This window comes from Schistocerca cancellata, chromosome 10 (assembly GCF_023864275.1).
Source record: "Schistocerca cancellata isolate TAMUIC-IGC-003103 chromosome 10, iqSchCanc2.1, whole genome shotgun sequence".
Taxonomy (NCBI): Eukaryota; Metazoa; Arthropoda; class Insecta; order Orthoptera; family Acrididae; genus Schistocerca; species Schistocerca cancellata.
Window position 1 is genome coordinate 174,451,428 of NC_064635.1, and position 13,323 is coordinate 174,464,750.

At 41.9% G+C, this 13,323-nt stretch overlaps 1 protein-coding gene across 2 annotated transcripts in view; it reads right to left on the minus strand.

Annotated features, from left to right (window-relative positions):
• Positions 1-217: 217 nt before the first annotated feature.
• The window catches only part of LOC126106586 (organic solute transporter alpha-like protein), a 128,048-nt gene continuing 114,942 nt past the window's right edge, over positions 218-13,323 (minus strand). Inside the window, exons 4-7 of one of the 2 annotated variants that reach the window (XR_007523373.1) lie at positions 10,237-10,333; positions 5,509-5,755; positions 749-1,723; positions 218-432 (exon numbers count right to left, since the gene is read on the minus strand). Coding sequence is in view for 1 of the 2 variants with exons in the window: in XM_049912931.1 (XP_049768888.1) it covers positions 1,476-1,723; positions 5,509-5,755; positions 10,237-10,333 (592 nt within the window). In the remaining variant the exon portion in view is untranslated. Of the gene's footprint in view, positions 1,724-5,508; positions 5,756-10,236; positions 10,334-13,323 lie in introns of both variants that reach the window. The other variant, XM_049912931.1, reaches the window with a different exon arrangement.

Sequence of the window (13,323 nt, forward strand, 5' to 3'; positions counted from 1 at the left end):
AAAAATCCCCACTCCTACGCAAGATTGAAGGCAGCACCTACAGTACTCCACCAACTAGACCACCATTACACCCAGTCAGATTGAGTAATAGTAAATAAAAATTATTAGTCTATCACAAACAGACGTAATCAGCATGAAAATAATGGTTGTTCATAATTTATGTTCAATTCGATGCAGCTTGAGAATCTTCTCTTATTTCTTTATTGAAACACTCAGTTACACATTTTAATTTATCAACTAATAAAGGTAGTTCTCAATAAGTAAAAACATTGCTACAAGTACATACTACAATGTGAAGTATTCAACTGTTCTACAGTAATGGACGAAATCACAGTTTTTAAGCAACCTTCAGAGTACCGCAACCTTTGTCCATTGGGACACTTTACTCTCCTTCCACATGACACAAGATAGTTGATGATCAAACCAGCAAACCTACAATTTCTCGAGAAAGCTAGACTTGTTCATAATTTATGTTCATCACAATTCGATGCAGCTTCAGAATCTTCTCTTATTTCTTTATTGAAACACTCAGTTACACATTTTAATTTATCAACTAATAAAGGTAGTTCTCAATAAGTAAAAACATTGCTACAAGTACATACTACAATGTGAAGTATTCAACTGTTCTACAGTAATGGACGAAATCACAGTTTTTAAGCAACCTTCAGAGTACCGCAACCTTTGCCCATTGGGACACTTTACTCTCCTTCCACATGACACAAGATAATTGATGATCAAACCAGCAAACCTACAATTTCTCGAGAAAGCTAAACTATGGATGACCAGTCAATTCCCTACGTGTTGTGAGTCAATTAGGATGGCAGGTAATTGGTTAGGACGATGCATCTCCTGCAGCATGTAGCTAAAATCTTGACATGCTCCATGGAACCTGGAAATGTATGCAGTGTGCATCCAGTGACACTAATAGGACTGGCCCCAAAGCCTCAGTGGACCCTTCTCCATCGGCAACATCTTCAAGACTACCTCTGTTGCTGGATATGTTGCCTATTAAGATTCACAATCTTTTGTCATATATACACTGATACAGATGTACATACACAGTCACACTAGTTTGAAATTAGATTGGATAATAATAATAATAATAATAACAATAATAAAATTATTAGTCCTATCACAAGTGAACAGCATGACAAAAAGGATCATCGCTGACATTTTTGCATTATGATTAATTGTAGGCAGTGCATCTAATCTCTTATTTGTTTTGAAATGCTAATGCAATGCTGACGGTCACATTTCAGTTTATTAACATAATTAGAATGGTTCTCAAGGAGTAATAATGTTTCTGTCAGAGTGCACTGCACACTGAAGTGTACAATTGTTCCCCAACATTAGACAAAATCACAGTTTTTATGTTACACTTAGAACACTGGAACTTTTGCCCTTTGGGACTGATCACTCGTCTGCCTCACCATCGTTGCCGATGAAACCAAGAACAGATTGGTCACTGGAAGTATCTAGGCCGTGGATGATGAGTCGACCCCATCCATGCTCACGCTGCGAACAGGCGGCAAGTCTTCAGTCAGGATGACACAGCTCCTGTACACAGGTATGGGCTCGATGTGCCCATTAGATTCTGGACCACTGGACGTGTTCCCATGGCGATCCACAAGCGCTGTAATGGGTGGCGTGGGACGGCAGTAGAGCGAACGGGCCCAAAGACTCAGTGGCACCATCTCCACAAGCACCAGTGTCGACACAATCACTGCCACATAAGGGTGCTCACATTAGCAACAGGTCATCAAAATGCACTGAACATGCAAAAGGTGAAATCCAAAAATTTCTAAAATGCAAATTTTGTCATTAGCTGTAGCACACTGAGAATGAGATCACTCATTACTCCAGAACGTACACATCTCCCATGCCCAATGGATACCTAAATTGATGTTTGACGTTGACCCACAAAGTGAGAATCATCAAAATTTTGCTGTATGCATTTTTGGCTATCTCTGAAACACTCTCAGAGTGTCCTCAGAGCCTACATGACAGATATTCCAAAGAATATTTGATACATTCGGCCATAGGTGTTTACAAACAGGGGTGGTGCGAGGGGCTAGAGAGAGCAGATGCCGCCTCTTCAGTTTTATATGTTAGGGTAACGTAGTAGCTGAAAGAAATGACCATATCATACTGTGCCTCCGCAGTCGAGTGGTCAACATAGTTGGCCGCCATGCAGAGGACCCAGGTTCGATTCCCAGCAATGTCTGGAGGACTGGAATGGTGTCCAGAATGGCGATGTTTTCATATTATACTGCTTGTTTCTTCAGTCACGCTTCATCTGTATACCCAAATATGACAGATGGGTGAGAAAACATGTGATATTTTAAGGTCAGAAAGATGTTCTCTCCAGAAGTTGACGACTTATCAATCTCTATAGGTTCAACACAGTGCAGCATGCACTCATAAAGTGTTACCAATTCGGCAAACGAGTTCGCATGGCTGCATGAGATGGTGTTAAAATGAGGAGGTGAAGAAAGTCTAGTTTCAGTGCTAGGCTGTTAAAGAGTCAGTTCTACCGGCTAATGTGAAGATAATTTTGGGAAGTTTTTGACATCCATTTCGTCATATGTTGGGCCTGCGATGCACATTATGCAATCGACACAGAAAAGAAGCTCCAAAACACTTTTCTTAAGGTCGAGTTGTTTCAGATCACATTGGAGACATGAAAATAATGCCAGAAATCCATTAGCATGATCAGGTGTGAAGCTTTGTAAACAGATACCGTCACAGATGGCTTTAAATTCAAATAAGGATTTTAAACCTATTTCTTGTATTTCAGCTTTGAGGAGTATTACTCAGTGGTATTTCCTTTTAGTTTTAATTGTTAGTATCCAACACGAATTTCACCCTTTTTTCCCAATTTTTCCAACTTCATTTTCAACCTGACATCATTAGTAAATACTTGTGAATATTTTCTAGTTTCATTTACTAATTCAATTGATACGAAATGTTGTGATTTAGGATTAGTAACTCAAAAAGGTAATATCCATTACCGTATTAATACCCTAAAAATATCTTGAGGGAAGTCATTGTCCTGGGTAGGCTGTTTCTATGTTTTGAAATAAACACTTGATTGCATGACTTTGCTATTTGTTAATTTCGTCTCTTCAGCATTTTCAAGCTACCTGATAGTAAAACAATATCAAAAGAGAGTAACATCAAGATCACAAAAATGAAAATCAAGAACATATAAAAAAATTTTACTCACTTCTGTTTTTCATGTCACAGTAAAAAACTGTAGTCACATCATGTCTTATCTTTCATACATTTGTGTTGAGTAAGCTGCATCTAATGGTATTGTTAATAATAGATGTGTTTGCATGTTAGTATCAAAGTAATCTACCTTCAGAGAAATATTGAGAGGGGACCTATCACACCTTTGAGATACAGTAAGTTTTATGTATGTCGTGTAATATTTAGAAGAGTGGCATGACTCACCTTCAGAATTCTCAAATGAGATATATCTATAATGGCAGTTTTGTAATCTTGTATCTCTTGGATAAATTTCTGCTAATGCACATGCATTTGACCCACATAGGATTGTGTCAGAGAGACGGGGAGGGTGAGGAAAAATGAGAATGTTCCAGGTCATGTTGTTTGCTATGTGCTTGGCCATCATCATCTTGGTTCACCCACAATGACCTCATTGTCCACATCCAAACAAATGGCTATTGCTGATACAATTGCCTCATAACGTGTGTGTCAGCCGAATGGTGAAGGGCTTCTTGTCGGCTATGAGCTTGGCTATCATCATGTTCAGTCATCCAGAATGACCTGACTGAACACCCCAAAGCTCACCATTTCCATGTTCAAATAAACGCGTTCAGCTGATTCTCAACATTGGTGCATAGTGTGTGGGTCTGTGGAACAGCGTAGGGCACGTTCCTGGTTATAAACTTGGCTGTCATCATCTTCAGTTTATCCAGAATGACCACACTCACCATCCCAAAGGTTACCCTTTCAATGCACAAATGAATGGCTACATCTGGTACACAGTTGGTCCATACCATGGGGATCAGGGGAATACTGGAAAACCATTGTTTGCTATGACTCTACCTATCATCATCCTCAGTTTATACACAACTAGCTTAGTGCCTCCTGCTTCGCTCGCAGTCTGCACAGACTTTTTTTTTTGTTTCCTCTAATCGAATTTTTATGCTGTTTAAAAATTGCAACAACTTCTAAACTCTTCATGCTAATTAAGGCAGTAGAAGCATGATCTTTTCCGAATGTACTGCTGACCAAATAGCTGTTCTATTATCGGAGTCTGAAGTCTTTGTTAATCAGTTCTTTTGGTGATATCTTCATATAAACTTTCATCCCCTATCAGATATTTCTTTCTATCTAACAGAGAAGTGAAATAACAATTTTCGTATATTTATCTTTAAAAGTTTTGGCTAAATATTTTCCAACAATTTTTTTCCTCTTTTTAACCCCCCTTAAGAGTTGAATTTAACTGAGGAGTCAAATATCAATTTTCATAGATGTAACTTTAAAAGTGCGTTAGAAGTTGTTTAATATTGATTTATTTTCTAAAAAAGATTTCACCCACTATTTTATTCCTTAATGTTCAAATTTCAAAAACTGCTGAAGCACGTATTTTTGTATTTCTGACTGAGAAACCAAATACCAATTTTTGTACTTATAGCTTCAAAATTGCCTTAATAGAAACATATTTTCAAAAAAGCCTTTCATCCTCTGCTTCATCACCTTAGGAGAGGAATTTCGACAACCCCTTCTTAAACGATGCCCACAATACAAGATCTACACCCTCTCGAAATTTCAAGTTTCTATACTTAGCGGTTTGGGCTATGCGATGATGTCTCAGTGATTGAGTTTGGCCCTATTTCACCCCCCTCTGGGGAAGCTACAATCAAATTCTCATACATTTAGCTTTAAGAATGATTTCATTATGAAATATTTCATAAAATATTTCTTCCTCTATTTCACCCCCTTAGGGCTTGAATTTTCCAAAACACTGAAATACGTATATTTTTAAATTGCAACCGAGAAGTCGAATACCAATTTTCATAGATGGAGCTTTAAAACTGCTTTAGTAGTTCTTTAATAATGATTTATTTTAAAAAATTTTCGCCGACTATTTCACCCCCACAGGGGTTAAATTTCCAAAAATATTGAAACACGTATTTCTTTATTTCTGACTGAGAAACCAAACAATAGTTTTCATAGGTCTAGCTTCGAAACTGCCTCAATAACGACATTTTTCAGAAAGCCTTTCATCCCCTATTTCACTCCCTCAGAGACGGAATTTCAAAAACTTTCACCGTATGTGACGCCTACAATGGAAGATCCACACCTTCTCAAAATTAAATGTTTCTGTCCTCAGCGGGTTGGGTTAGTCGATGATGAGTCAGAGAGTGAGTAAGCCAGTCAGTCAGGACATTGCCTGATACATACAGAGATAACGTCGACGGCCATCCCAAACTTCCCCTTTCAGTGCCCAAAGGAATGGCTACAGGCGGTACTCACAGTTGGCCCACATAGTGGGCGTCAGCGGGACGGTGCAGGGCACGTTCTTGGCTATGAGATTCGCTATCGAGGTCTGCAGCACGTCCAGGATGACGATGAGCTGCAGGGACATGAACTTGGCCGTCGCCTTGAAGTCGCTCAGGATGGTGTTGAGCACGCGGATCGTCATGTTGGTGCCCCACACGGCCAGCATCATGGAGCCCACGAAGAGCGGCTGCAGGTACGGGAGCACTTTGGTGTACGTCTCCTGCAACAAGGCCAGAGGAGCGTGCCGAACGAGCTCTGTCAACGTTTTAAAACGCTTCATTCATTGTACGCGAATGAAGACTTCCTCACAGAATTTCATTGATGAAATCTTCCTGGGTTGTCAGCCGAGTCATAGCGTCTTGTTGCCACAAGGTTAAGACGAGTTTCCTACAAGTCATCTTGAGTTTCTGATAGCACATGCTATGGCGACCCTTGCCCGCCCGGCTAGCCGCGCGGTCTAGAAAGTTCCAGAGCTGGTAATCATACAACATGATAAATCTGATTTGAGTTTTTGTAGAAAGAAAATCTCTTTGAGTGAAACTAACTTTCAGTGCACCAGTTAGCCAGATGTCTACCGAAAACAATAAGTTTCACATTTTATGAAATAATCTAATTTTGACCATTGATTTCCTATTTAATGACTGAACTGATTTTAACATTAACATTTCTATGTGATTGTTGTCAGATAGCTACACAAATGAAATAATTAATTTTTCTGTACATTTCGTGAAATCGATGATACCAATAAGATACTTTACCAGTAATTAAAGATTTCTGTTAATTGTATTTAAATGAGATGTGAATTGGGTGTGTTACCATTTTATATATCTCATACAGAATGCTACTAGACACAACACAGAGCATTGAAAGCTGTATTTTAACATCTGCTATACTGTGAAAAGCGTGATACCAAATACTTCATGTAAGGATCCTCATCTATGTATGTATGTATTAAACCAGGGACCTAGGCGTCGTCCGACCGTAGCCCTCAGTGGGACACAATCCCAAAATAGGCTACAGCAGTCCACCTACCCCACCGCTGCCCCACACCGAACCCAGGGTTACTGTGTGGTTCGGTCCCTAGTGGACCTCCGCTGGAACGTCTCATACCAGACGAGTGTAACCCCAAATGTCTGCGTGGTAGAGTAATTATGGTGTACACGTATGTGGAGAAAGTGTTTGCGCAGCAATCGCCGAGATAGAGTAACTGGGGCGGAACGAAGGGAACCAGCCCGCATTCGCCGAGGTAGGTGGAAAACCGCCTTAAAAACCATACACAGGCTGGCCGGCACACCGGACTTCGACACTAATCCGCTGAGAGGACTCGTGCCGGGGACTGGCACGCCTTCCCGCTCGGGAAGCAGAGCGTTAGACAGCGCGGCTAGTCAGGCGGACACAATATTTGTGGTAGCACACACTAAAGAACAACACAAGTGCACAGAGTAATAATGTGCATTCTGACCAGTAACGAGACAACTGACTATCACAGGTTGTGTTCAAAATGACCACCAGCACTGGGAATACACGCTTCCACTCTGGTATCGAACGACTGCGGGACACATGCTAGCATTTCAGTGGAGATGTCGGAGCAGGCTACTGTAATACGTCGTTGCTTGTAACCGGGTGTAGTTCGTATGTCCTCCACTCCACCACTTTGTACACATTGCACCCCAAGTTTTAACTGTCCACCACCTGCTGATGGAATGCCCATTTTTTAACCGTTTACGTTCCTGCTTGGGTCTGCCATCTGATTTATAGGCTATTTTAGCAAATGACACACTGGCTGTCGACCACGTTTTACTTCTTATCCGCCAAAGCAATATGGCGAAGGCCATTTAATTTTTAGTTTTGGTCTCCTGTTTCTGTATGGTGTCTTTTTTAGCCCTTTCTGCACCTGACTGTTCTTAGCTGTCAATTGGGACTGACATAGAGTCGTTTTTTAACTCCTCTCTGACTTAGCGTTCTCTAGTTTTGACTTGGGTGCGTGTGATGCCAGTTGCTTTTTGACCCCTATAGCAAAACAAAACAAAAAAAAAAAAAATCAGTAGGCCTGTACCCTCTGTTGGGCCTCTGGTTACCCAGTGTTGTATGTCGACGATATTTGCATCTGGTGCATCTCCCACTCGATAGCATTTGAGGAACGCCAGCTCCATTGTGTCATCCAGTGTACCTCAGTGTGGGCGCTCTCCCATTGCTGCCACTTTTCTCCCTCCTAAACGCAGGTTATGCATTTTTGCTGAAAATCCACTGTACGCCCCAATCCAGAACTTTATTTAGGGAATCAGTACCTTGTAATAGCACAATCCCATTCCTTGGGCAATATGTTTGATAAAATATTGATGTAGCTGCTCCATAATCGTCACCTGAGAACTATCTGCATGTGGAAGCTTAATGCTTTCAGCTTTTCCCAAAGAAAAATTATACAGGCATCAAATCCGGGGAACGGGTTGGCCAAGGGTCAGGTGCTCTGCATCCAGTCCAACGACTGGGAAACAACTCGTGAAGACATGCTGCATTACTTCGAGCACTGTGGGCTCGACAGCCATTATGTTGCTGTCATAGGTCCCTCCTGGTCTACAGAGGAACGTCTTCTAGCATATGTTGAAGATGGTCTTTTAGGAAGCTGTGATACTTGTGCGCGTTCAGTGTTCCGTCTATGAAGAACGGGCCTATGAGCTGCTGGTTCACTATCCCACACCTCACGTTTACACTCCATGGAAGCTGACATTCCATCTGATGAAGCCCAATAGTGCATGTTTCGGCGGTCTGTCTGGCCATGATTAGCAAATATGGCTTTGTCAGTAAACAAGATACGTGGTACATCTGGAGCAATTTAACACGATTCTCATAATCGTTGCCATGGAGATCTTGATCGGGAGAGTTGCGATAGGGATGGAACCTATCCCAGTGGAGAAAGCTTAGGACACTTGTCTGACTCTTGTCACTTCTTCGTGCGATTTCTCGGGAGCTAACGTGTCGATCAACTGCTACAGCGGCGAGGACGTTAAGTTCCGCCTTTTCTGCCGTCACTTGTTTGCTTCTGTGACACTAGTACTTTCAGGTAGCTGGTTGATTAATTGCCGAGATGGTTGACGTCTATTGGAATATCTTGCAGCGTACACCGTACAAGAACGAACTGCATTCTTCCTACACTCTCCATACAGCATGAGCATGTCGCGTTTTCTGTATTGGTAAATCCTATTGTCCACTCAAGACTAACTGGTTGGAATGTTACACGTTAACTGACAAGCATATCGCGATGCGCTCAAGGAACTCTCAAATATATTGTATACAAACATAACAACTTCGCATCTAGCAACTACGCAGATTGAATGGCACAAGCAAGTGTAGGTGCGGAAACTTTGCAAAATACGATATCTCGTATACGTTTCGCACTAGAATCCTGCAACAAGCATCAATAACATTTGCATTTGCCCTCATTTTAGTTTATTAATGTTAATAGGCATTGTTTGTTGATTGGCTAACAATACGAGCCCCTAACTACCAATCCATTCTGTGAAAACGACACATCAATAGCATTTTCCATTTCGGGAATATCTGCGGCGCAAGCTTTAGGTGATTCATCGTGCCCAAAATTTTGAAAGAATACTGAAATCGAAATACGGTGCTTTGACTTTTGAAGCAGCACAAGATCACTCTTTGACTCACATAACGGTAAGGACAATACAAATAGAACAAAGTGCAGCCTCTTCTTGTAGTCGTAATTCAACGTCATGAAAGAGCATAAACTTTTCCAATACATAAATGGTTTTCGCCATTGCACTAAGGATCCTATTGCAGCACGGAAACTCTATGAGATGCTTCTTCGAGATGAGAGTTTGCAGTTGGATAAAAAAACTATCTATATAATCATCTCATACATCTTGTACGGTCCGCCGCTCGTGGTCTCGCGGTAGCGTTCTCGCTTCCCGAGCACGGGGTCCCGGGTTCGATTCCCGACGGGGTCAGGGATTTTCACCTGCCTCGAGATGACTGGGTGTTTGTGTTGTCCTCATCATTTCATCATCATCCCGGAAAGTGGCGAAATTGGACTGAGCAAAGATTGGGTAATTGTACGGGCGCTGATAACCACGCAGTTGAGCGCCCCACAAACCAAACATCATCATCACATCATCATCTTGTACGTGCAGGGTAAATACAGGGTGTTACAAAAAGGTACGGCCAAACTTTCAGGAAACATTCCTCACACACAAGTTTGGCCGTACCTTTTTGTAACACCCTGTATTTACCCTGCAAACCACGTGTCAATGCTCTGAAAAGCTAATCATTTGCATATCACAGCATCTTCTTGCTGTGGTTAAATTTCGCGTCTGTAGCACGTCATCTTCGTGGTGCACCAATTTTAATGGCCAGTGGTGTAGTACATCTGGCATGTGATTGGAAGACATATATAGCAGCCTTCACGAACTGAGATAGCGAGGCTTTCAGCCACGGCAAGAAAGATGACAATCGAAGGCTGTCTCCTTCGATCCCTCAAGGACTGGAATAGTGCCTTTTGATTCACACGCTTGATTATGGAAGCTATTCCACAATTCTAATGTAAGTTTAACCATTTGATATCCGTTATACAAAGAACATCTCCAGAAAGTCTGATGAATATCGGACTGGTGCATCGTGGTGTAACACTCAGTTCCATCAGTGAGCTTGAACTCCCAGTAGGTATTGAAGAGCTCTGCTCACCTTGTCCTCAGCAACCATGACGAAAATGATGACGTACAGCAGCCACTGCACCAAGGGCAGCTGGAACACCAGCAGACGTAGTCGCGACACACTTTTCCTGGAACAGAATGACGATCAGGTGACATTTACTGTTCTCCATCGGTCAGCAGCAAACAAGTAGAGTAGCGGTCAAAAGTTTTCGATCACCTATCATAACGAAGGATTTGTGTTTAAAGCAGGAATTTCGTTTTGAATATTCCATCACGTCCCCATTCTGATAACAAACCGAGCGTAAACATATAAAGACTAAGCGCCCCTGTTCTGTTGTTGTTGTTGTTGTTGTTGTGGTCTTCAGTCCTGAGACTGGTTTGATGCAGCTCTCCATGCTACTCTATCCTGTGCAAGCTTCTTCATCTCCCAGTACCTACTGCAACCTACATCCTTCTGAATCTGCTTAGTGTATTCATCTCTTGGTCTCCCCCTACGATTTTTACCCTCCACGCTGCCCTCCAATACTAAATTGGTGATCCCTTGATGCCTCAGAACATGTCCTACCAACCGATCCCTTCTTCTGGTGAAGTTGTGCCACAAACTTCTCTTCTCCCCAATCCTATTCAATACTTCCTCATTAGTGATCTACCCATCTAATCTTCAGCGTTCTTCTGTAGCACCACATTTCAAAAGCTTCTGTTCTCTTCTTGTCCAAACTATTTACCGTCCATGTTTCACTTCCATACATGGCTACACTCCATACAAATACTTTCAGAAATGACTTCCTGACACTTAAATCTATACTCGATGTTAACAAATTTCTCTTCTTCAGAAACGCTTTCCTTGCCATTGCCAGTCTACATTTAATATCCTCTCTACTTCGACCATCACAGTTATTTTGCTCCCCGAATAGCAAAACTCCTTTACTACTTTAAGTGTCTCATTTTCTAATCTAATTCCCTCAGCATCACCCGACTTAATTCGACTACATTCCATTATCCTCGTTTTGCTTTTGTTGATGTTCATCTTATATCCTCCCTTCAAGACACCATCCATTCCGTTCAACTGCTCTTCCAAGTCCTTTGCTGTTCTGACAGAATTACAATGTCATCGGCGAACCTCAAAGTTTTTATTTCTTCTCCATGGATTTTAATACCTACTCCAAATTTTTCTTTTGTTTCCTTTACTGCTTGCTCAATATACAGATTGAATAGCATCGGGGAGAGGCTACAACCCTGTCTTACTCCCTTCCCAACCACTGCTTCCCTTTCATGTCCCTCGACTCTTATAACTGCCATCTGGTTTCTGTACAAATTGTATATAGCCTTTCGCTCCCTGTATTTTACCCCTGCCACCTTTAGAATTTGAAAGAGAGTATTCCAGTCAACATTATCAAAAGCTTTCTCTAAGTCTACAAATGCTAGAAACGTAGGTTTGCCTTTCCTTAATCTTTCTTCTAAGGTAAGTCGTAAGGTCAGTATTGCCTCCCGTGTTCCAGTATTTCTACGGAATCCAAACTGATCTTCCCCGAGGTCGGCTTCTACCAGTTTTTCCATTCGTCTGTAAAGAATTCGTGTTAGTACTTTGCAGCTGTGGCTTATTAAGCTGATGGTTCGGTAATTTTCACATCTGTCAACACCTGCTTTCTTTGGGATTGGAATTATTATATTCTTCTTGAAGTCTGAGGGTATTTCGCCTGTTTCATACATCTTGCTCACCAGATGGTAGAGTTTTGTGAGGACTGGCTCTCCCAAGGCCGTCAGTAGTTCCAATGGAATGTTGTCTACTCCGGGGGCCTTGTTTCGACTCAGGTCTTTCAGTGCTCTGTCAAACTCTTCACGCAGTATCGTATCTCCCATTTCATCTTCATCTACATCCTCTTCCATTTCCATAATATTGTCCTCAAGTGCATCGCCCTTGTATAGACCCTCTATATACTCCTTCCATCTTTCTGCTTTCCCTTCTTTGCTTAGAACTGGGTTTCCATCTGAGTTCTTGATGTTCATACAAGTGGTTCTCTTATCTCCAAAGGTCTCTTTAATTTTCCTGTAGGCAGTATCTATCTTACCCCTAGTGAGATAAGCCTCTACATCCTTACATTTGTCCTCTAGCCACCCCTGTTCTGTATTTCAAAAAAATGTTATATGAGTCTGAATTCCGTAATGATCGCCATTCAAAGATAAGGGAAACTAGAGCTCGTACTGAGGCGTTCAGACAGTCGTTTTTCCCTCGCGCGATCCGCGAGCGGAACAGAGCGGGGAAAATATGACTTTGGCGCGAATAGTGCCCTCCGCCACATACCGCTCGATGGCTAGCGGAGTATGGATGCAGATGTAGCTAGAGACAGGTTTCCCGCGGCATCCAATATACGGCCTTTGTAAGACTGGCTGGAATTTTAAATCAAACACTGGTCGTTTTTGTAATCATTTCGACTATATGACAGCTGAATTTTGGAGGAAAGTTTTCGAAGAAAAAAGTGTGTCTTATAGTACGTAAAATATGGTATTAAAACAAAGACTCTGGTAAATTACATTATCTGATCAACAGTATCCGGACACCCATTAGTGGATGTGAATACCCTTTGCGTTTATGGTTGCTTGCAGTCCGCTGGGATTACTTTCAGTGAGGCGTCTCAGTGTCTGTGGAGCTAATTCTCCCTCGAGAAGGTAGTGATGTTGGACACTGGCGTCTGGAATGAAGTCGACGTTCTAACCCGATCCAAACGTGTTCCATTGGGCTGAGGTCGGAGCTCTGGCCAGGACAGTTCATTTCAGGAATGTTACTGATCACAAGCCATTGCCTCACAGATGGTGCCTTATGATACAGTCATCGTCTCTGACCTGCTCCTCAGTTGTATGCATCTACTTCTACATGGACACTCTGCAAGTCACATTAAACTGCCTGGCAGAGGGTTCCTCGAACCACCTTCACAATTCTCTATTATTGTAATCTCGTATAGCGTGCGGAAAGAACGATCACCTATATCTTTCCGTACGAGCTCCGATTTCCCTTATTTTATCATGGTGATAGTTTCTCCCTATGTAGGTCAGTGTCAACAAAATATTTTCCCATTCGGAGGAGAAAGTTGGTGATTGGAATTTCATGAGAAGGTTCCGT